Below are 23,308 nucleotides of genomic sequence, written 5' to 3' on the forward strand. Positions count from 1 at the left end.
CACTAGAATGAAAAATAACGGCTAAGAGTTAGGTCAAAACATTCGAATGGTAGTGCAATTCGGACATGGCCGAAGGATCTGTGGAATGTGATGTCCATAGAAAAAAAGCCCACATTGTTGATCACGCTTGTCATAGAACAAGACCAGAAGCAAATGCTCTTCAATATACCATAGAGACACACAAACGAATTAATCTCTCTAGTGCTCTTCAATGTAACATAACAACTCTCTAAACAAGTTGTGAACATGAAAGACATAGTTCAACAGATTTTTGGGTCATTTGAAAATGATACCTAAGATGATATATTCATTCATTTCTATGTTTTTAATGGTTACTTCATATACATACGAGCAACATGTATATGATCTAAAACTTAATTTTTAATTAATACATCGATTTTTTTAAAATCAATTGATATATTATTAGAATTAATATTTAAAAATTATGAATTCGAAAGAATTTATGTTTATAATTAATATATTGATTATTTTTTATCATATTATTAGAATTAGTACTTGATGGTTTAAAAAAATTTATATGCATAATGTTTTTTTAAGAAGTAACATAATAAGAAATTTAAGAATATATTAAAAAAAAAAAAATTCCGAACCAACATTATTATCAGTTACTTTGATGCTATGGACATAAATCAAAGGCTCATAATAATGGCTGTCACAACTACTACATTACAAGCATTGATTGATTTAAGGTGCAAAATCGAAGACACCCTTTAAAAGCTTATATCTTAAAAAGACACATAAAGATAGATAAATGGAAGAAGCAATAAATTTTATATAGTAGAAAGTAGTTTATTACAGCAGTAAAAATGGAGATTACTGTAGACCAAGAGCTGCGGGCTACAAGCTTTCTTTGATTTGCAGCCGCTTCAGCCCCCCCTTGCAACTTTTTAACCAAGCATTTGCTGATTTTTTTTTTTTTTTACTGTTACCACCAGCTCAATTTTTTACTTTTACCCACCCACCGATCACTTCAAACTTTCCGAGAAAATAAAGGAAAATTGAGGGGCGGGAAACAAAGAAAAAAAAGTTTAAAAGGAAAAATTAGGGGAAACTGGGACCGCATGTTTTTCAAACGCGGAAATTCTTTCCCGTAAAAGTTTGGCCGAACTGCCAATTAGATGGTGCCACGTTCCACGAAGTGGAGGTTCGCTTGTCACTGCCCGTGACTCTAAACGAGAGTGCCTGGCCTACCAAAGCGGCGTTTGACTGCCAGTTTTGACCCCAGTTACGGCTCATGCTCAACCAACCAGTTTTGGTTCCTTTGACGCTCACCTTCACGATATCCCCTGCACCCGCGACGTTGGTGACCAAAACCAAGTTGAAGTAACGGAATCCGTTAACGGTGAATCTCATTCCCCCTCGCTTTCGGCACGGCACTCTGTGAAAATAAACGATTGACTAATCGAGGACAGGGAAGGGTAATTGTGGACATTAAAAAAGTATAAAATTACAATACTACCCTGACCCAGTTTTTGCTTTCCCAAAAAAGGGGTGGGCAAAAACATTTTTTAATAATTATAAGTAAACTATTTGGTTCCTAAGAAATCGGCAAACAGGAAAAACTCAGGAATGCACAAAATGTATACACGTAGCGTAAAACTCTACTCACCTACGGAAGGAGACAGGGACAATACCAGCACGGTACTCGGCGATCTTGAGAAACATAGGCAAGGCAAGGTCAAAGTGAGGGCGTGGAGGGTTGCACCAGCCGCCATTGTCACTTGGGAGAGCGTAGTTAGGAGGGCAAAAGTTAGTGGCTGTGACAAAAATGGAAGGGCTTCCAGAGTGACACCACCTTGGGTCATTTGCACACTTAATCTCAAAGCAAGCACCACAGCTAAGGCCATTGTTGAAAAGTGCTGTGCTTAAAGCTGCTGTGTTCACGCCATAGCCTTGGCTGTAGAGATTCCCATACCCACATGCACCTCCTAAACAAAACAATAAGTAACAAATTTTCAGACACATTATAATGGTTTCAGTGAAAATGCTTTTCTACATGAATGAAAGTGTGGCCATTGATATGAATTTGCAGCCCAAAACAGAACAAGATCTCACTACAACAAAGCTGGACTATTGTAGAAAATTATGGTCAAAGTTAAAGATTATAAGAGCAGAAGCAAATACCCATTGTTCCAGAAGCATCACTGCCACCATAAAAAGTAGCATGGGCAGTTTGCCAAGAGCTAGCAGAGTTAACACCAGGTATCCTTGCATTCACAATAGCAAAAAGGGACAGCAATGAAGCAAAGCAGAGCACACTCATCCAAGAAGATGTAGCAACAGCCATTGTTTTCTTCTTTGAGAAAAAGGAAGAGGTAAAGAAAGAGAGAGAGAAATAGTGGGTGTGTTGATTTTGGGTCGAATGGAAAGCATGAAGAAGGTGGGAGTACTTATTGAGGAGCTGAAAGGGGGAGGACTTGCAAAGGGAATCAGAGAAGCAAAAAATAAATTATTACTATATGTAATTAATGCAATTTGCTAGTCCATTTCTCACAGACTTTTTTTTTTTTTTTTTTAAATATTTGGGAGTTTGTTTGATGAGTGTAGAAATATGAAATTATAAGGGAGGTCGGTAAAAAATAAAGGTTCAAAAAATCTATTAATAATTTTATTTTGAAACTCAAATAAGTATTCAAGAAGAAAATAAATAGAAGAGAAAACTTAAGAACAGATATAGAAATCGTGTTCATTTAATAATACCTGAAAAATATTATTTATATTAATATGATAAAAATATTAAATCTAGGTAATTCGACGTTCAAATGATAAGATTAGAATCGATGTTGAATTCGTTTAAAAATATTTGACGGGGATTATTTATATATGTACTATAAATATTTATCTTTTGAATCATAAAAGATTCGAAAAAAAAAATTTTTTTTATTGTATAAAAGACAAATCAAACCCATGTTCTACACCTGGAAAACATAGAATTGAAGAGGCAAATCCATAGTAGTACAATTCGAATTCAAACCTCACAAAATGTCATCATTTTTGAGCTGATAAAATGGTGTCACATCGAAAAATAATACTCAAGAAAAGTGCCCTTTCCCCCCACTCTAACAAACCGTAAGCCAGAGCCACTTTTTTTATCATTGAAGAAAAACTCAAGAAAAAAAATCCATGCCCAACTCTGACATGTGAATCGAATTATTGTTTTGGTTGCTTCTTTTCCATCCCAATCTATAAGACTATAACTCACCACCATCACCATGTGCCTTACTTTTTGCTTATATATTATATATTTTTTTGCTTTCTTCTCAATTTTAATAAATTGTCTCCATTTGCCTATTTATTATTTTATTTGCATTATCATTTATATTTTTACATAAATTTTCATACTTTTAATAATAAGATAATATATCTAACTCTTGTCCTGTGTTTCTTCACTTATAATGATCTCACTTTCACATACATCTATCATTTGGTCATTCTTTTGGAGTTATTATAGAAGGTTTCTCATCCTTCTTTTCTTTCTTTTTCTTTAAAAATTTTCATTATTATCTTGATGAATTGAAATAGCTCGACTTGAATTACTAAACATTCAAGAAAAAGAAAGTTCATGGCAGTGATAAATGCCCTCCAAATTACCAAAAAAAAAATGGCAGTGATAAATAGTGAATAGTGAAGATCCCAAGACAAAAACTCTGATGCTTTCGAAAAATCTTGAATGATTGTCGGTGTTGAAGCTAGAGAGGTATTCCATCCACCGACCAACCATATCTAGCAAATCTGCCACAACAGCTTCTCTTGTATTGAAGATTTCCAAGTGTTCCATCTTCACCAACACATTACCAAATCGTGATCCATAAACATGCGTCCATGCTTGCATGTCTGATTGCCTTAACATGTGAACGCACCACCCCTCAAATCCAAAACTCGTCCTTTCCTTGTCTTTCCTCTTCATAGCTTATCATCCTTTCATGGCTATATGAGACCAAATTTAATTACAAATAAATAAAAATAAATAAAAAATTAGGGTGTCCCAGTTTTCTTCTACTCTCCTACTAGGGTTTGATTTTGCATGTAAAGTTAAGATGGAACAAACAAGTCTTTTGAAACCATTATCACTTGGGGGTTTCGTGATTTAATGTCCTTTTGTTGACATTATAAGAAAGAAATAAAAAAGTTTTGAAGATAATGCACTCCAAATTAATCATCACCAGCATATTTTTTGGTTGGTTGGCAATAACAATGGCGGATTGATTATGTGATATACAAGAATTTTAGATACCCTTTTATTTTTTTGATTGCAAAAGAGGATTAGTGCTCTTCCAAGGAAGAGAGGAAGAATGATGGGATCAAATTCACATCTACATGATTTTTAATTGTCTCTTAACCACTAGAAGTAGAAAGTCCAAATACCCTTTTATATCTAAGGTATTAGATTCCTTCCATAAGAAACCATCATAAAAAAGAATCAATGGTGCTCTCATTGGGGCTTTCATGGTCCCCCGTTTCATTGAAAAATACATTTTTGCTATCGAGGTAAGGATAGCTTTCCATGTTTATAATAACTTATTGCTGCACGTTGTACATGCTATAGAGCCAAGCCTACCTCATTTTGGAGCTCTCTCTCAAGCTTCCATGGTCCAACATTCTTTATTTTGCAGGCCTAGGCTTGTGCCAGTTTCCTATTAACTTAAAAACCCAATTGTATGTAGCTAATGATAAAGGACCCCGGGTACTGAAAAACATTGCTGTCAGTAGTTGTTTTACCTTCCAACATTTATTCACGGCAGTACAATTTTTGAAGGGCTAGCTGGACAGTGTCTTAACTCTTGGGGAAAAGTCTGAATTCAGTTGCAGAAATTTAAGTAGTGAGAGAAGTTTTTTATTATATTTCACATCTCCAGACTCCAGAGTTTATTCGAAAATAAGGCAACAGACATGAAACAGGGTGATATCTTAGTCAAGGGAAGGCATTTTATGGTCATTTATGGCAACCTCAATTTTACGATTTTACAGGACAAGCAGCCATGTTTTTGTAAATTACAGGTCACGATTTTGATGTAAATTTATGAACATGCACTTAAACGTGTCGTATAGGGAGTAGACAACAAGACAGCTTCAGCTAATTGGGAACACTCAATTCAATTGATATACATAGCATTAATTAGTCTCCTGCCTGAAAAAAAAAATGGAAAAACAATAAAAGAAAAAGGAGACAATTTTCTCCAAAAGTTTTCTGGATTGTGTTTCAACCAACTTCTGTTTCAAGTTGAGAATTGAAGTCTGCAGTAAGGACAAGAACAGTTGTTCCTGTCCCATTTTTACCCTCCTGTTCCTTGTTGCTTGGGAGTTGGGACATTAAAAAAACTTCATCCTACCTTAGTTAAAATTTTCATCTCGGTTCTTTACTGAATTGCCATTGCATGTATGTACCCACTCAAAACTGTTTTAAGGATCAACTTCAACTACCACAACAACTAAACTTCCATAGCTAGGAAGACCAAAAGTGGTTAGCCAGAAGGGAGGGAATCTTAGCGCCAACATATTGTGTTCGGTGGGCACTGGTTCACCGGCTCACTGGGGTCAAGTTGAGACTTGTTTTACCAGTGGCTGAAACATTATTACTGCTAGCACACCAAGCACGTGCCTTGAAAGCATGGTGATCGAAACCCCTAAAACAACTCGCTGTTGGTTGTAACTTCAATGAAAAGTGTTTAAATCATGTGAAAACCCCCGAGATATTGATTAGAATTTTCATTCTGAAAGCAGGAACATTGAGAAAGGTGAGAAAGGAAAATCGTGGGAATATTTTAAATTCATACAATGAGCAAATTGTGTAACACTTTTAGCTTAACTGTTGCTTTGTTGTAGTAATGCATGATTTGGATTAAGTCAAGATGATGCTATACATTACTATGTTACTAAATTCTTGGTGGGTTATTTGAAAGAGCCATTCTAGAGTTGGCCTATTGAAACTGCTGCAGTACTGCATAATAGAAATCCTGCATTCTCATACTACCGTCTATTCGTCTGATTCACTTCTAAATCATAGTAACCAATCGTAAATCAATCATCGGTGCCACGCTGAAGGTCAATTTACAGAACAATGTAGTATATATGGGAAGACAATGTATTAGAAACGTATAAAAGGAATGGCTACTGATAATATTTTGTACATGAAAGTGATGCATGATCGAACTTCCATCTTTTGGCATGTAGAATCAGCTGCACTGCTGAGAACATAGACTCTGGATCTGAGAATTGCTTGCGCCTGGCAAAAAGTATGTGGTGGTCTTTCCGCTGGTGGAGCAAGTTACATTTACCTGGCTGCCTAGTTGGGTGGACTGCAATAGTAGTAATTTGCACAGATTAAATTCATGCATTTATATACACTGATATGCGATAATGATTGGCAATCAGAAACTGATTTCCACCAAGTAAAACAATGCTTGTATATAAGCATGAACCTCTGAGGTCATATATTGGCTAAGGCTCCATATGGAAGACCGATTGATTTTAAGGCTCCAGCCATAAAATGCACCCTCCGGTGTGGTGGGAGCCTTTCAATCAGGCTGCAAAATGGACCCTAAAGGGATAAAACCTGAGGTTGTATCCCTTCCCTGACATCTCGTTATTCTTATTTCTCCAGTTTTGCTGTTCTAACTAACAAACATAAGATTCACTACTTGGTGACATGGTCAAACTATTTGTTTCATAGCCATATGAAAGGATCTATAGTTAGGAGCCATAACTTTGATAAAAGGGTTGAAGCCATTGATATGTGTTAAAGCATAAAGAGAGAGAAGTGTGAAACAAAAAACAGTATTGATTTTGTTACCGAGCAGTATGCGGGCTCTGAATTGCAGCTCCATCTTGAAGTAGGGACGCAGGACAAGTAATGACACCAAGAACAATGATCATTTGCGTCAACTCCACGGAGAAGCATAACCAATCCAAGAGTTAAACTGCAAAATTAGTGTCGGTTTTAAGTGAAAACAGAAGTAAAAATTCACCATGTCAATTATGTAATCAAAGCACCATGCCAGAAAGCTAGTCTATGAGCATGGTACATAGTACTAAACTATGTAGTTCATCAGTCAAAATAGATATCATGTTCTTATGTTCCTCCATTTTTCTTTCACTCTTTTTTTCAACATTTTAAAACCGCAATTTAATAAGAATGTCAGATCATCCAAAAGATAAAATGGTTTATCTGCTTACCCCACAATTAACAGGATCAAAGAAACCACCCACAAAATGTACTGATATTTCTTGAATTTAGGTCGAGCTGAACTTGAATGTCCCGGAGGAGCATATCTTTGACTAACCCATCCAAACTGGGGCCGGATGAACAACACAAATCCAAGAAGAAAACCGGTGAGAAATCCTCCAATGTGAGCAAAGTTGTCAACATGTGGTAGGATTCCTACTGCTAAATTTATGGCGATGATGACCAGGAGAGTCACAAAGGCCGCCACCTACAAAAGCACCCAAAATTGAAGGCATTTTGGCCTGATAACAAGTAATAGCATACCAGAGTCTCAATATTTGGATGTCTGTAATTCAATTAATGATTGAGCAATAAAGTACCTTATTAGCATATATTGTCCAATTAGTAATAAGCTCAGAAAGCATGCCTCCAAGTAACCCAAAAAGCGCACCAGAGGCACCAACAGAGATATTTGACTGGATGAAAAGAGCAGACAACAAACTCCCACCAAATCCAGAGATGATATACAGCAATCCAACCAGTACTGCAACACAATCACACAAAAATAAAGTAGGATTTTATGCTAAATTAGTAATTGTAGCATAAAATAGATACGTTCTCATTGTGGTGGCACCAAAGTTTCTCAAAATTCAGCAGACAAAATGATTAAACAAAGTCTTGCAAAATTAACTATGGCACTAAATTCTGTAAATCTATGGTCTTAACTCAAAATCATGTCCTGAATGGTGCTGTATGGAACTTATTAATCAAATATGAGTTGCAGAGAATGCTTCACCTTGATGCCATTCATGCCCTCCAGCAGCAAATGAGTTTGCTTTAATTTGATGCTTATGACAGTCTGACAGATGCAACACAAACTAAAGAAGGGTTTGAACAAATGAGCTAACGATGGACTAAAATCCCTTGAATGACTATCAAAGAGACTAAAGGATACATTTGGAACAAACACAGTTTCGGCTTGATTGGATCGCTTTCAATACTGATGTGGACAACAAGAGAAGAGACCTTATGGAGAAACAGGAATAAAAGGAGTTGGCAGGTATGGCTTTATAAAGTAATTCATAAGGGGGTCAGGTCCATAGAACATACATGCATAAATTGAGCTTTGAAAATAGGTATAGAACATAAACAATTTAATAAAAGCAGCAGTATAGCATGGAAGTTCAGAGGATTCTACAAATTGCAGTCTCTATGCATCAATTTGACGGCAAGCATGAACTATGAATTAAAGCACATACTGAATCCAAAATCTCTTTCAAGCCAGATTCCAATGACTAAAAGACTCGACATGTTTGCCAGCAAATGAAAAACGCCTGCGTGTAACCAATTGCAAGTGATGAGACGCCATCCCTGGTGTCCATCAACTACTTTCTTTACATCTAGAGCCCCCATCTTCTGCAGCCTAGAACCCATAACCATGAACTCATCAGCTTAAACGTAGTAAAAAGTAGAAAAAAAAATTTCAACTGAAACAAGGAAAAACAACCCAGCAAAAGCAATGAATTACTTACGTGGCAGAAGAAGGACCCAGAAGAGGATTCTCCTTAAAAGGCTGAAAGGAGAACCTACCTAAGAAATCAGCAATGCAAGAAACAGAATTCTTGGGACAATTATTCACGTACATGGTGATGATAAACACAACAGTATTGGCAACAACAAAAGAAGGAATCAACCAAGGTATCCGTTTCTTGAAATGCTTGATTTCTCTGTAAACGACTGGACCTGGAGTCCCAACAGGTGGCGTTTCTACATCAACTGGGTGTATCAAGTTGCTGGACCTCCTTGAATTAACCCTGGTTGGGATCTGTGGTGAAGGGTCTGTAGCCATGGAAGCTGAAACTGACAAAAGATTTGATCAAAATCCAAACCAGTTCTCACAATTCAGACAAAGTTATTCAGCTCAATTAGTCAAAAAAAGCCATGAGAGAATAAGAATGTGAAGTGATTTGGGCAGTTATTCAACGACAGACAAATTTGGCTGCTAGTAGAATCGATCAGAATTCAGACAGCTTCCATATACACGAAATATATGTCATGAACATGTATTTATTATTATTTTTTAAAAGTATTCAATGAAAAATATTGCGGCAAGTGTAACTGTACACCTACTCCGATACTAAAAGTCTAAAACCTACCACATGAAGAAATAAAAATATGGTTCATAAAATAGTATTTAATGGTGTATTTAACTTACCAAAAAAAAAATTGGTGTATTTAAGATTTAAGAAGACAAATTAAAGTCATATGAGAAAAATAAAAAAGTCCAAATGAATTTTTTTTTATCTTGAACAAGTCATCAAATTTATGTAGAGCCATCAAGAAAGCCATGAACTAATTATTTCAATAATTATTGATTTAATTAATTGCTACTTGGCTTCCATACTGGACTCTTTCTAGTTCTAGCTATTAATACTGAATTAGACATCTCATTTTATTATTGAATCTTAAAATATTTAATCATAAAACACAATTATGATGTGACAAGAAATTTTTTTGTCAGGCTGCCAAATAAATTTTTATTTATTTGGCCAACTCAAATAAATCTTTATTAAATATGAATTTTATTAACGAATATTTTAAAAATGTTATAATCTATTAAATTAATTGTTATCTATGTATAGAAGCAAGCCCACTATGACAGCTCAAAAGGCGCAATGTTTTGTGCCACTGTGGGAAGCCCTAAAACCCAAGTTTACGATCCATTTATATTGTTTTCCTTTTTTTTTTTTAACATTTATATTAATATCAATGGTTTAAACATGTATAAACTTGAAATTCGTGTGCAATGTGCAATTTTATTTATGATTTTAAAGGGAAAAACGTTAGTATTTAGATTCTATATTTGTTGTAAATTTTTTTATATAAAGACCCGTAGATTTTGAGCTTCTTCCATTTTGTAAACTTTATTATATTTCTTTCAAACATTTGAATTTAATTTAACCTAAATTTTAAGTCTTATAAAAAACTTTATATTGCAATTTGCAAATTTATTTTTTTATAATAATATAATAATGTATTTAATAAATCTAAAATTCAAATCTTAATATATATAAATCTTTTCGTTTATTTTTAAATTATAAATTTTTAAAATATCAAAATAAATTTAACAATATTAAAACCAATATACATTATTGACTAATTTAAAAGAAATAATTAGATATTCAACTGGCCTTAGACTTTTTATAGCCTTGAATGGTCCAAACTCATTGCTGAAATAATCAAAAGAACCACGCACGGCACTAGGCTTGCCGGCTAAGGAACCCAGGTCCAGTCCACTTGCATTGGGGCCCAGCCTTTTTGGTGCTTTTTCGAAAGCCGCCTAGTTGGAATTTCACTAGCTCACCAATCAACACGTGGTGGAACACGGAAAGGAAAAAAACAGAAAAAATGAAAAGAAAATCTTCAAATTTGACTTCAAAACAAAGAACCACCAACGAGCATCTTTGCCAGTCTTTGCTGTTTCAATCATTTAAGAAATATAAATATATTCCCATAATTAAAAATTAAAATTCATTTCCTTTTGAAACCTCTTATTCTCTTTCGGATTTCGCTTCAAAAACGAGCTGTGATTTTAAAAAAAAGTAATTAAGAGAGATGGCGCCGAATGATCCGAAACAAAGCGATGGTTTCTTCGCGTCGATCGCAGTTTCTCTAATTTTGGTAGCGCCATGAGTAAGTCAATCAACGGGTATTAAGATCCATCCTCTAATTTTATTTTTTTATTATTTTTATTTAATTTCCTTTTTCTCTGATTTTTTTTTTTGAAATTCTCATTTGATTTCTTCGATCTTCACGTGGATATACTTTTAGTTCAAATTTGAATTTGTTTTTGAATGCATAATAATTGTGGTTTAAAAGGAATTTGCTGTATCAGATCAATGAATAGACAATTTAGATTGAATAATTAGTATCTTGAATGAACTAATTTGAATGTTTTAAAAAGTTTTTTAACTCATTGAGAATTCACAGTCGTTTTTCTGTTTATAAAGTTTAGTGGGATATGAAGGGCTGCAAGTTGTTAATCCAGAAGGCAGGACTGAAGATGCGGAAGAGGAAGCAAGAAGAGGAAGGTGGAAACAGGAGGTAATGCTTAATTTTCCTGTTTATTGAAGAAAATAAGTAACAAAAGCATTTGCCTTGATGCCTGGTTCTATCATATCATTTGGATCATGATTCTTCAATTTGAAATATGCGGTGCCAGCAAAGTCATTAATTGTTATCAAGGTTATATAGTAGTAACAATTACCTTTACATTGCTAAGAAATCAAAATAAAGCATTGGTTAACATGTAGCAACTGGTTTTGCTGGAACATATGCAACATTTTTCATTCATCAGGTGAGGACTTGCTCTCCATTTATTTGTTTCTTAGAACTTCAAATGTTGCTCAGCATGTGATCCTTATGAAGAGAAAAGCTAACTTTGTTCACTGGCTATGACCAAAAGACTTGCATCCTCAACATTTACTGGAACAATGAATAACTCACCTTGCCAACGCCTAAGTTTTCTTTCACAAAAATGATAAATTTATCTGGTTTGATATGATAAGATTAGCATTTTATTAACTTGTATGGGTATGTGCACTTTTCTTTCTCTTGTTTAACAGGACAGGGACAGTTATTGGAAAATGATGCAAAAGTATATAGGATCTGATGTCACATCAATGGTGACACTTCCAGTACTTAATTTTGAGCCAATGTCAATGTTGCAGAAAATGGCTGAGGTTTGTGTTTCCATATCCAAACTTCATTGCTGTAATGTTATTGCTGTGTTTGTTTCTTTTTGCTTGGTGGGATTTTATCTATCTCATTGTCTGTGACAGTTGATGGAGTACTCCTACCTGCTAGATCTGGTTGATGAATAATGTGATCCTTACATGCAATTGGTGTACTCCAGTAAGACTTCTTTTAATTTCTATTTTTAAAGTTCTCTGTAAGTTTAATTAGATGGACTAATAGTAGCTAATTGCAGCATCATGGGCTATATCTGTCTACCATGCCTATCAACGTGCCTGGAAACCATTCAATCCCATACTGGGTGAGACTTATGAAATGGTTAATCATGGTGGCATTACTTTGATAGCTGAGCAGGAAGATCTTTCAGACCTAAGTCATGGTTCATTTTTTCTCTCATTTTGATGCTTTGGGCTATTATTTCTGACATTTTTTTCGTATAATTTCTTTAAATGACTGCTATTTTAAGATCCTTATTAGACATTTTTCCCTTCCAGGTTAGTCATCAGCCCCCAATGAGTGCTGGTCATGCTGAAAATGATCATTTCATTTATGATATTTCTTCTAAAGTGAAAACCAAATTTTTGGGAAACTCAATTGATATCTATCCACTTGGAAGGTAAAACATTCTCTCTGTTGAAACTTGTTCCACAATAAGAGAGCTTATTTACTACTATTTGTTTTTTTGTTTTTCAATTTCACTGTCATGTACATCATTAGCATGTTTTGTAAGCTAATAGAAGCAGCATTGATGTTTGGAGTTTCTGATAATTTACAATAATTACTATTTCTTTTTTTGTTTTTCAATTCACCATCATGTACATTATTAGCATGTTTTATAAGCTAACAGAAGCAGCATTAACACCTGGAGTTTGTGAAGTTTTACAATAATTTCTAATTCTGATTATACAAAGTTCTCTTCTTGCAGTTTTATTGATTTTTGCTGGAGAATTTTCTACTTGTAGTTGAGCCGAATATGGGTTGAAAATTTGAGCGAAGTTTTTTAATGCCTGAGTTCTTATGCATTTACCATATGTTGATTTATCTGTGTCCTTCAAAAGAGTAACATTACAATGGGGAGGGGAGAATTTGTTTATATGCATTCTTATGCTTTCAGAGATTGTGTGGCTGTCAAACATAAAATTGATTTTTATGCTTTCCCACCTAATCTTCTTTTGGATCATCCGTCTCTTAGGGTGCATTTCATCTGATCAAATTGAACTCATTTGGATTATCCTTTCACGGTGTTTGATATCAGTGAAAGTGACAACTGAGCTTATTTTTAAAGTTTACAGTTTGTGCTCATGCATAGATTCTAAAATAATTTTGTGTGCAGGACCTGTGTGACCCTTAAAAGAGATGGCGTAGTTCTTGGTTTGGTTCCTCCTCCCACCAAAGTTAACAACTTAATTTTTGGATGAACTTGGGTTGACTCATCAGGGGAGATGATAATGACAAACCTTACAACAGGGGACAAAGCTGTGCTAGATTTTCAACCGCGTGGTTGGTTTGGCTATGGTTTTATTCTGAAAAATTACTATTCAGCTGAATCTGTTGGCACCAACTGCCAAATTTTCTCCTCTCTGTGTTCTTTGAAGACAAAAAAAAATAGCTCATCAAGATTTTGAAATGATTTCACTTGATAAATGGTAACATTAGTTATTTAGTTTCATTTGCCAATTTCTACTGTCCGTTGATTTTACACAATTTAACTTTAGGACTTGGTTGTTCACAGAGCTGGTTGGTATGAGATTGATGGATATATAACGCCGCTGAGGAGCCAAAGATATTGATGACCGGGAAATGGAATGAGTCAATGAGTTATCAACCTTGTGACAGTGAAGGGGAACCACTTCCAGGCACTGAACTAAAGGAGGTTGGTCTTTTTCAACATTTCTTTAGTTGTTTTCATCTTTTATTCTTCTCATAAACATTCCCTAGTTTTCTTGATCCTTGTAATCTGAAATTCACTTTTCCCGTAAAAAATTTACCAGAATAATGAAGAATCATGTTCTTTACATGCAGTTCTTAGCCAGAAAGCAGATTATTCATGCTGAGCCTTCCCCTTAGTGATTAAATTTGATTTTTGAAACAAATTTGTATCAAAATGGTGAAAAGAGTTTGGTCTTCTTACTGTGTGATATCATACTTTCCTGATAGCTTTCTGCATACCAAATAAATGGTGCTCTGCTTCTCACAATGGACAAGAGAGCCTGGTTTGAGTAGCAAATTAACTGCTACACATGGAGGATGTTGGAAGTTATCTTTGCTCATTATAACATTTTCTCTATCAACATGAATATTTTGATTTAAAAATTGAAGCAGTCAAGGACTAATATACTTACCTGTGCAAATAAATTTGTGAAGTTTTCAAAAATTCAAAAAAGATTGTCCCTGTCCCTAGTACTTATCTGCTTGTCATTATTCTGTTTTTGCTGTTATGCAGGCATGGAGAGTTGCTGATGCTCCAAAAAATGATAAATTCCAATACACATATTTTGCGCATAAGATTAACAGCTATGATACTGCTCCCAAGAAGCTATTAGCATCCGATTCTCGTTTACGTCCTGACAGATATGCACTAGAGCAGGGTAACCTCTCTAAAGCTAGTTTTGAAAAGAGCAGGTCTTTCTCTCTCTCAAATTAGATCTTGCATTTTATGTTTGCCTTTATACTATTTGTCATGTGTTTCTTTCTCATGAGTATTCTCTCTCCTTCGGTGCATTTCAGTGTGAAGGACGTAGTTTATTGGGGTAAAGGTGTTTTATTTCCTTCAGATATAGTGTTTAGTTGTCTATAATGCCATTGTTCATTTTATGATTGTCAAAATGATTTTCTACCTGGGAAATGGAAAGTGAACTAATATCGGAAGCTCTCTTTGTTGTACAGTTTGGAGGAAAGACAGAGCGGAAAAGAAAAACAGAGAGGAAAATAGCCATAAATTCACTCCCAAATGGTTTGACTTCACCAACGAAGTCGCAGTTTCTCCTTGGGGTGACTTGGAAGTGTATCAATTCAATGGCAAGTATGCTGAACACCGGGCTGCCATAGATAGTTCAAATAGCAGTGAAGAGATTGACATTAAGTCGACTGAATTCAACCCATGGCAGTACGAAGATTTGGCTGCTAACTAAAAGCATATCTTTGCGTGTGCTTTGCCTGTATAATATATATTTTTCTATTCCTTTTATACTTAGTTTTGTATTGCCTTAGTGTCAATTATAGGTATTCAGTTCTGTTTCATTCTCATTTCCCAAAAATTTTGTTGTTTTTGATCCATAATTTTTAAGAAAATTCCTTGTATTCTTTTCTTATTCTTAAATTATTTTTGCTGTGAGAAGCAAAGAAGTAAGTTGGAATCAATTTTTTTCCCCAAAATCAAAGAAGTTTGAAACTTCTTGGAGAAACCCCAAAAATGAAATTCAGCATTTTTTTATTTTTTGCTTTGATGTCAAAATGCTTGATTCAAAGTTCCAAATGGGTATTTCATCTGGGTTTAATGGTTAAACTACATCACAATGTAGTTTCTTTCAAGCTTTCTTTTTTTTTTTGGCAATCTCTTAATCCATGTTAGTAAAAATTTCAATGATTTGAGGTATTGTGGGAAGACTAAAACAGGAAAAAGGTCAGAAACTGAGAAATGGGGAAAACAGGACAGTGAATCAGCGATCCTTGCCCCATTTTGATGGCAAAAAGTTGTCCAAAACACTTCAATTTTCAATTATCCAAAATTCCAAAAAAAAAAAAAATTTATCTGAACAAGATAAGATTAACCAAAATGGATGGACAGCATCCACGTGTCAGCTATAGAACTTATGAGGACTGGCGAGGATCACCCAAAACGGGGGAACTGCCGAATGGTCGGTTGTTCCAGTTAAAAAGCCACAAGTTATATAAAGCAAGCAGTTTTGTTTTTGTGTGTTTAACTAAAAAACAAGGTTGAAGTTTGGGTGGTTATCACTTTTCAGGGGGGTTTTATGTTGATCAGACACAAACTAAAAAAACCCATTTTTAAAGGTGAGTTTTTTTTTTTTTAATGTTTTTATCTTGCTATTAAAACTTGCTAATTTTTCTTTAATTTTTTTGAGGTTGTATCAGACATTTTATTTTGGTTGGTGGAATATTGGACTTTATGTCTAGAAGGAAGTTAAGTTAGTTTCTGTCTCTAAGAAAGTGAGAATTTGAGAAGTTTGATTGCAGGCTTGCAGTGCTCTCAGTCCTAAGCTTCTTTTAAATTGCGTGCTTTTTACAATGCCAAGCATCGTACATCTGTGGATTTGAAGGTGAGTGATCCATCTTTGTTTCTGCTCCAGTTTGGAAGTTTATGCACGTCGTTACATTGTATGACTGTGTCTGTAACGATTCCCAACAATTGACTAACCTTTCATTACCATTTTATTATGCTTTATGCCTTCCATATTATCTTTACATCAATGGTGTGTTTTTCGTGTAAAATGTATGTTTAGTTCTGAGGTTTCCATCATCATTCGTCCAGGTTTTGGTTTTCTAAAGCAAAGTTTCTTCCATAACGTGTTATGGGGATGGTACAGGATAAGTGGAAGACATTGGTTCATACAGCAAGAATCTCCCTTCAGCAAAGGAGGGGAGAGCATGTGCTCCAGGAGCTTTTAGACAGGGTTCTAGCTGCCAATGCCCACTGGTCCCAACACCTGGCCAAGCAACAGCTCAAATCAGGTGTCAGGTAAATCTTGTAAATCTGCGATGTAATGAAATTTCTGTAAATGAAAATTCTGTAGTATTCTCATATTCAATGTTGATCTGCAACCGAACTGCCATTGTTGGATAGATTTCGATTCCTTGTAGATGATTTGTTCAATAAACAAGGTATGCATATATGCTTATGTAGTAGCATAAAGTTATTTTCCAACATTGTTTCAATCTTCTCTTTTGTTTTTGGATAATTGAAAGTATAGATTTCTATTTACAGCATTATCACAAATGTTAGAAACAACGCAAAATCAAGCTAAAGATTTGGAGTTTGTTCTGTTCATAGGATAGGCATGAATCCAAGCCACGCAAATTGAACCAGAGTAGAAATGTTAACCAGAAATCTTCATGAAATTCTCTGTTGTTTTCAAAACACTCTTCCTCGCTGCTCTTCTAGTTGGATAAAGACCAAGTGGAGATCCGATTCTGTCTGTATTGGGAATGAGACTAGAATTTAAGTGCTATTGGGGTGAAAAGAGAATGAATTTATTTTAGGTTTAACTTCAAACCTGATTTTTTTTTTTTTGATAAAAAGACCAAGTTGAAATAAAGCTTTTGCTTTTGAAGAACAAAAGAATATTGGGAAAAGTAACCAATGACAATAGATTGGTAGCATGGTTGGGGAAGCTCACATGGCTACTAAGATAACAGAAATGGACTGCTGCCCTTCATTGCAAATAATGTTATGATCCTTAATTTTTGATGGCTTTAAGTGATAAAATATTTTATTCTCCATAATCAAAACTATATTCTCCTCTGCAGAAAAAGCTTTTCAAAAGTTGAATAGGAAAAAAAAAAATCTATTTAGATATTCTTCTTCTCTGATCTAAAATGAAAACGAAGGAAAACGATGGATCCGAAACCCACTAACAGAAGCAAAAGGATAAGCAACCTATGTGTTCTTAAAATGCTAATTCTTGTGCTTGATATTATGTCTATACTTAATTATCATACAATAAAAGGCTAACCCGTTTGTCCCAACATACTTGGATAACATTTCTTTTGGGGCTAATGAACATAAACACTAAAAAAAGTGTTACTTTAAAATTCTAAAATGGGGTGGAGCAAGCATAATGTAATAAAAGTTTTTATTTATTCTTAGGTTTTCATTGTCTTTGCATTGATTAAGCCGTAATAAAAAATAATAGAATTTAAAATTTAATTTAATTAATTTATGTTGTCTATTAAAAAAAAATATATGGTTGAAACTTAAATACTAACATTTACATTTTTTTTTATTTTAATTTGAATTAAAGAGTTTGACATATGTGTGAGTTAATGAATTAAAAAATTTATAAGATGCAAGGAAATTTATTAATAGATTCTTTAGGAGTGGATTGTTGATCAATCTTAATTTTTTGAGAAGAGTTTGAGTGTGAACAAGCCAATTGAATTTTATTGCATTAAAAAATTGTAGTATTAGTCTTTTTTTTTTTTTGCCACAGTATTAGTACTAATTTAGATAAACAATGAATTTGACACGTTTTGGAAATGACTTTCTAATTCAAACAAAATCTTTTTTATTGGGCATTAAGATCAAAGGATTCTTCCATTAATGATATTATTAAGTATTTTGAATTTGACTGTTTTACCTCTTTTAGTTTCTGTTTTGATATTTTCAAGTTTGAGGCCATTATTAGGCAATATCAAAAAGTTGCAAAGCGCCATGGTTTTGTTGCTTCTCAGCCACACCAACGTTTTTCTTAATCATCAACATCATTTGACAGTTCAAAAAGGTGAAGCCCCAATTGTACAGCACAAAGCATAGCAAAGGTAATTGTTCAATTCAAACTCGAGACTTTAACTTGAAGTCAAACTCGAGACAATGATTGGAAAGCAGTTTGAGTGGCAATAACGGGAAGAGTTGCGATGGAAATTCACAACTGGAGCTGGTTTGGTTCTTAGCAGTTATTCATGGAGATACGTGTGTCCAAGTAGGCAGAGAGAGTCAACCTACGAAGGACACTCACATTCATGTCCAAACTCCAAAGGTACCAGTCAATCGTATCTCTCTCTTTCTCTTTCTTTGTCTGAACTGAAATTTCTGTTTTAACTTTAACGCCTCTTTCTGCACAGCTCTGCTTCTGCGTATTGAACAAGTTCACTCCCGTACTTTAATCATTGCAAAGCAGCTGAAAGCGAGAGTGATTCATTCACTGGAGTGAGACCAGGTTAAAGCTCAACCAAACACAATACCTGGTAAGCCAAAACTGACACGTGGTGTTAACTCATTGGTTTAAGACCTACTCAGTCATAATTTTAGGTGGAGAGACAAGATTGCGTGCATCTAGTGACTTTTTTTTGTCAGAGTGCTTTGTAAAATCAATGGCGGTTATTGCTTCACTATCCTAGGAGAAAAATATAGTCTTTTTTTTTTTTTTGTTTTGTGAAAGACATCATAATAAGTTCCAATGGAAATGAAATGAAATACACTGCCCTGCCTCCATTTTTTCCCACCTTGTTTCTTTCTCTCTCTGTTTTTGTCTGCTTTGTGTTTCTCTTTCCTCTCTTTCTGAACTGGGTTTTCTCCAGGGTACGTTTTTTTGCTCTTCTTTTTACACAAAAAGTTGATTGGTTTCTGTGAAGGGCTTTTGATTTCCTTGCTTCTCTTGTTGACCCCTTAGTATCGGTTAAATGTTATTTCCACCACTTCAACATTCTTATCTCTTTTTCTTGTTCATTGGATTTTCTCCAGGCTGGGGTGGCTATAACTTAGGCTTGTAGGTGAATTTGCTGAATCTCTTTGTTTATTCCTCTCTATTTACTTCTGCAAAGTGTGGACTTTGTTAGTAGTTCATTGAAAGTTCTAAGCTTTTATTATATTTTGGAGTTACTTTCAATAGCTTTTGGAATATAAAGAATTCGATTCATTGAAAACAAGATGGTTAATCAATAGGAAGTTTCTGAAAATAACTTCATTGCAGTTTGCATTTGTGTTTTCAAGTTGGGAATTTGGTTGGGGTTATTTGCCAGAGTATAGATGTTTATGGATCCTAGGTTAAGAGGGTTTTCGGATTTCCAACTGAGGAATCAAACCGTGCCTATCTTTCAAAATCAACCTGTATCAGTTTTTCCGAATCAGAACATTGTTGCCGGTCCCAGATTCCAGATAGATAACAACTTGAAGGAATTTCATTACCATCCACCTGATCCAGCACCAAGTAATAGAGCACCTATTTCAAGTTTGAACCATGAGGAAGATCCGTCTGAAGAGTACTGTGATTTTTCCGATTCAGTATTGAGATACATAAACGATATTCTAATGGAAGAAGATATGGAGGACAAGCCATGTATGCTTCAAGAGTCTTTGGATCTTCAAGCTGCTGAGAAATCATTTTATGATGTACTTGGCAAGAAGAATCCACCTTCTCCTGTACAGAACTCCACTAATTTTGCTTATGAAAATGGGGAGGACACTGATGATAATTTCGTTGGAAATTATACTAGTTGTGTTAGTAGTAGCTGTAATGCTAATGGTAGGAGCTACTTCGTGGACAACGGGTGGATGCAAAATCTAGGTGATTTTAGTACCACTCAGGCGCAAAATCTTCCTGTTTCTAGCATATCTCAATCATCGTATAGCTCTTCAATCACTAGCATAGATGCGCTGCTGCAGTCTCCAAATAGTAATCTTCAGGCCCCCGATATGAATGGCGAGATCCAATTAATTTGGCAATTCAGAAAGGGGGTTGAGGAGGTCTGTAAATTTATTCCAAGAAGTGAGGACCTTTTTGGTAATTTGGAGGTCTATGGGGTGGAATCTCAGGAGTCTAAAGCGTGGACTGGTGGTGTGCTGGTGAAGGAATAGAAAAAAGATGAGGAAGAGTACCCACCTACCGGTTCAATGGAAAGGAAGATTTCTGACAGAGAAGATGTAGATACTGAAGAAGAGAGAAGCAGCAACCAGGCAGCAGTTTATTCAGAATCCACTGTCCGAGCAGAGATGTTTGATGTGGTGTTGCTCTGTAGTTCAGGGAACGGACCAACTCAGTCCACAACTCTTCGTGAGTCCTTGCGCAATGGAACTAGTAAAATGGTTCAGCAAAATGGACAGTCAAAAGGACCTAATGGTGGGAAAGGGCGTGGTAAGAAGCAAAATGGAAAAAAGGAGGTGGTGGATTTGAGGACACTTCTGATTCATTGTGCACAAGCTGTTGCAGCTGATGATCGTGGGAGTGCAAATGAATTGATAAGCAAATGAGACAACATTCATCTCTATATGGAGACGGGAATCGAAGATTAGCTCATTGCTTTGCTGATGGTCTTGAGGCACGCTTGGCTGGTACAGGTAGCCAAATCTATAAAGGCCTTGTCAGTAAGAGAACTTCAGCTTCTGATATCTTGAAAGCTTACCTTCTGTATGTTGCTGCATGCCCTTTTAGCAAGGCTTCTCATTTCATCTCAAACAAGTGAATCAATGTTGCATCAAGAAAGTCAATGAAGCTTCATGTTATAGATTTTGGTATTCTTTATGGTTTTCAATGGCCCACCCTTATTGAACGGCATTCTTTGAGACCTGAGGGGGCCCCCAAAACTTCGGATTACAGGAAAAGATTTTCCACAACCTGGTTTCAGGCCAGCTGAGCGAGTTGAGGAAACAGGGAGGCGTTTAGCAGCTTTTGCTGAAGAGTTCAAGGTGCCATTTCTGTTCAAGGCCATAGCAAAGAAATGGGATAACATTCAAGTCGAGGAACTTGACATTAACGAGGATGAGTTTCTTGTTGTTAACTGTCTATATCGTGCTAAGAACTTGCTTGATGAAACTGTGGCAGTAGATAGTGCAAGAAGTATTGTTCTCAATCTGATACGGAAGATTAATCCAAATTTTTTGATCCATGGGATTATGAATGGAGTCTATAATGCTCCATTCTTCATAACACGGTTACGGGAGGCTTTGTTTCATTTCTCTTCAATGTTTGATATATTCGAAACTATTGTGCCCCGTGAAGATTGGGAGAGGATGGTGGTTGAGAAAGAGATTCTTGGCAGGGAGGTCTTGAATGTTATAGCTTGTGAGAGCTGGGAGAGAGTGGAGCGGCCAGAAACATTCAAGCAGTGGCACGCACGTAATCTGAGGGCTGGCTTTGTGCAACAGCCATTTTGACGTCTGATAGTGAAGGAGGCAACTGATAGAGTGAGGTCATTCTACCACAAGGATTTTGTAATTGATGAAGATAGCGGGTGGCTGTTGCAAGGATGGAAGGGAAGAATAATTTATGCCCTTTCTTCTTGGAAGCCAGCATAATAATGAACTTGAATTTTGCTTACTTTCAAGGTCTTCCTTTCTTCTCTTGGGTGCTCTAACAGGAAAAATCAGGGAACTAAGGTAATGCTATCTCAATTTTTTCTTCATTCTTGCCATGTTGTCACTTTATCAGATTACCAGCAGATGTGCAGATAAGATAACAGATTGCATTTCAATGACCACAGGTCATGCCACATGGAGCTGATTATCTGGTTTACATCTAGAAGACTGAAAGTCATTAGAACATCAACAACAGAATTGGAAAGTGTACTCTATGCTTGCTTTGTTGTATCTTAGCCGATTTCTCAGGGTTCCATAGGCAACTTGGAAAGGGAAAGAATTGTAATATACATATAAACATGATTGCAATTAACTTGTTGAAGTGGATATACAGTGTCAATTCCTCTCTCTCTCCAGTATTGTCAAAAGCTCCAAGCAAATTGTGTCAAAGATCTTATACAATTGCACTCAAATCTCTCAATACAAATTGATTAACACCAGGCCAATACCATATAAAACAATTTGTTAGAATTCAGCAAATAGAATTTCTGAGAAGTGCTGATATCACTTCACTATAGCTTTCTTTTTATCACTTTTTTTTTTTTTAACGGTCACTTGGATTGTGAAACTTAAACCCAAACCTAGTACATTAAAAGTTGACATAAAAAATTGGCAAGCAGCTAATGAGGGATTCTCTTTTGTAATGAAAACAACCCATGTTCCAAAACCATTTCAGAAAAGTATACATATTTTTTTGTTGGTACTTACCAATTATCATATAGCCTTCTCCAAGACATTTGATTATTTATTACTGTATAATCTGGCAAAGTTCCTAAGCTGATAATGGTGGTCCAATCAGAAGTGAAGGACATTGTTTGGATTGAGTTAGACTTCCGCAATCGAAGCAAATTTGATTCCTCAACAATGGAAACCAATCACATGGAACCATAGTTGAAGATCATATTCTGTGGGGACCAGATCAGTTATTCTGATTTTTCTCATATGCTCTTTATTTATATCTAATTACATAGCTTTATGAAGACCTAATCTCACTACCATCCTCTTTTTATTTTCATCAGAATTCAGGTTGATCAGAGCAAAGGTCTTGAGTAACAGATTCAGCACAAGATTTGTGAACATAAGGAAATCTTGAGTAATTTTATGCTCCTAGGACTGATCAAAATGAACAAGAAAAATCCGACCTACAGTAAGCTTAAACATTGATCAAGAAGAGTTGGTTTGACTGAGATTCATCCGACCGACGGTGAAACAAGCAAAATCCGACAACCGGGACGAGGAATAAATGTTGCTTTTTTCAGGTTTTGCTGCTGTTGTCTTAGTGGTTAAAGAGGTTGTTGACGTTGTTTATATTATTTTGATTTTTCCTAATCCTGTTTCTG

The 23,308-nt window shown here is 35.4% G+C and overlaps 2 protein-coding genes, 1 long non-coding RNA gene and 2 pseudogenes across 5 annotated transcripts; 3 read left to right on the forward strand and 2 right to left on the reverse strand.

The window, feature by feature from the left end:
• Positions 1-773: 773 nt before the first annotated feature.
• On the reverse strand, positions 774-2,472 carry LOC111296073 (expansin-A4-like). Its single transcript, XM_022890120.2, has 3 exons — positions 2,146-2,472; positions 1,631-1,949; positions 774-1,399 (listed from the first exon to the last, which is right to left on the reverse strand). The coding sequence occupies exons 1-3, from the start codon at positions 2,306-2,308 to the stop codon at positions 1,090-1,092; spliced, it is 792 nt and encodes a 263-aa protein (XP_022745855.2). The 5' UTR covers positions 2,309-2,472; the 3' UTR covers positions 774-1,089.
• A 3,492-nt stretch (positions 2,473-5,964) lies between these two features.
• LOC111296414 (RHOMBOID-like protein 2) lies at positions 5,965-9,245 on the reverse strand. Its single transcript, XM_022890701.2, has 6 exons — positions 8,716-9,245; positions 8,443-8,606; positions 7,564-7,727; positions 7,195-7,451; positions 6,812-6,938; positions 5,965-6,317 (listed from the first exon to the last, which is right to left on the reverse strand). The coding sequence occupies exons 1-6, from the start codon at positions 9,030-9,032 to the stop codon at positions 6,195-6,197; spliced, it is 1,152 nt and encodes a 383-aa protein (XP_022746436.2). The 5' UTR covers positions 9,033-9,245; the 3' UTR covers positions 5,965-6,194.
• Positions 9,246-10,610: 1,365 nt separating this feature from the next.
• LOC111296209 (oxysterol-binding protein-related protein 3A-like) lies at positions 10,611-15,298 on the forward strand (annotated as a pseudogene). The gene is made up of 10 exons (XR_016326196.1): positions 10,611-10,892; positions 11,194-11,287; positions 11,809-11,925; positions 12,025-12,097; positions 12,174-12,289; positions 12,430-12,554; positions 13,272-13,453; positions 13,673-13,811; positions 14,382-14,560; positions 14,825-15,298. The product of XR_016326196.1 is annotated as an oxysterol-binding protein-related protein 3A-like (transcript).
• A 665-nt stretch (positions 15,299-15,963) lies between these two features.
• Positions 15,964-16,823, forward strand: LOC149515926 (uncharacterized). Its single transcript, XR_016326197.1, has 2 exons — positions 15,964-16,218; positions 16,431-16,823. It is a non-coding gene; the product is annotated as an uncharacterized LOC149515926 (long non-coding RNA).
• A 1,053-nt stretch (positions 16,824-17,876) lies between these two features.
• LOC111296507 (scarecrow-like protein 9 pseudogene) lies at positions 17,877-22,318 on the forward strand (annotated as a pseudogene). The gene is made up of 2 exons (XR_016326198.1): positions 17,877-18,654; positions 18,740-22,318. The product of XR_016326198.1 is annotated as a scarecrow-like protein 9 pseudogene (transcript).
• The last annotated feature ends 990 nt before the right edge of the window (positions 22,319-23,308 follow it).

Source organism: Durio zibethinus, chromosome 12 (assembly GCF_047325235.1).
Source record: "Durio zibethinus cultivar Kanyao isolate XHJ-2024 chromosome 12, ASM4732523v1, whole genome shotgun sequence".
NCBI lineage: Eukaryota > Viridiplantae > Streptophyta > Magnoliopsida > Malvales > Malvaceae > Durio > Durio zibethinus.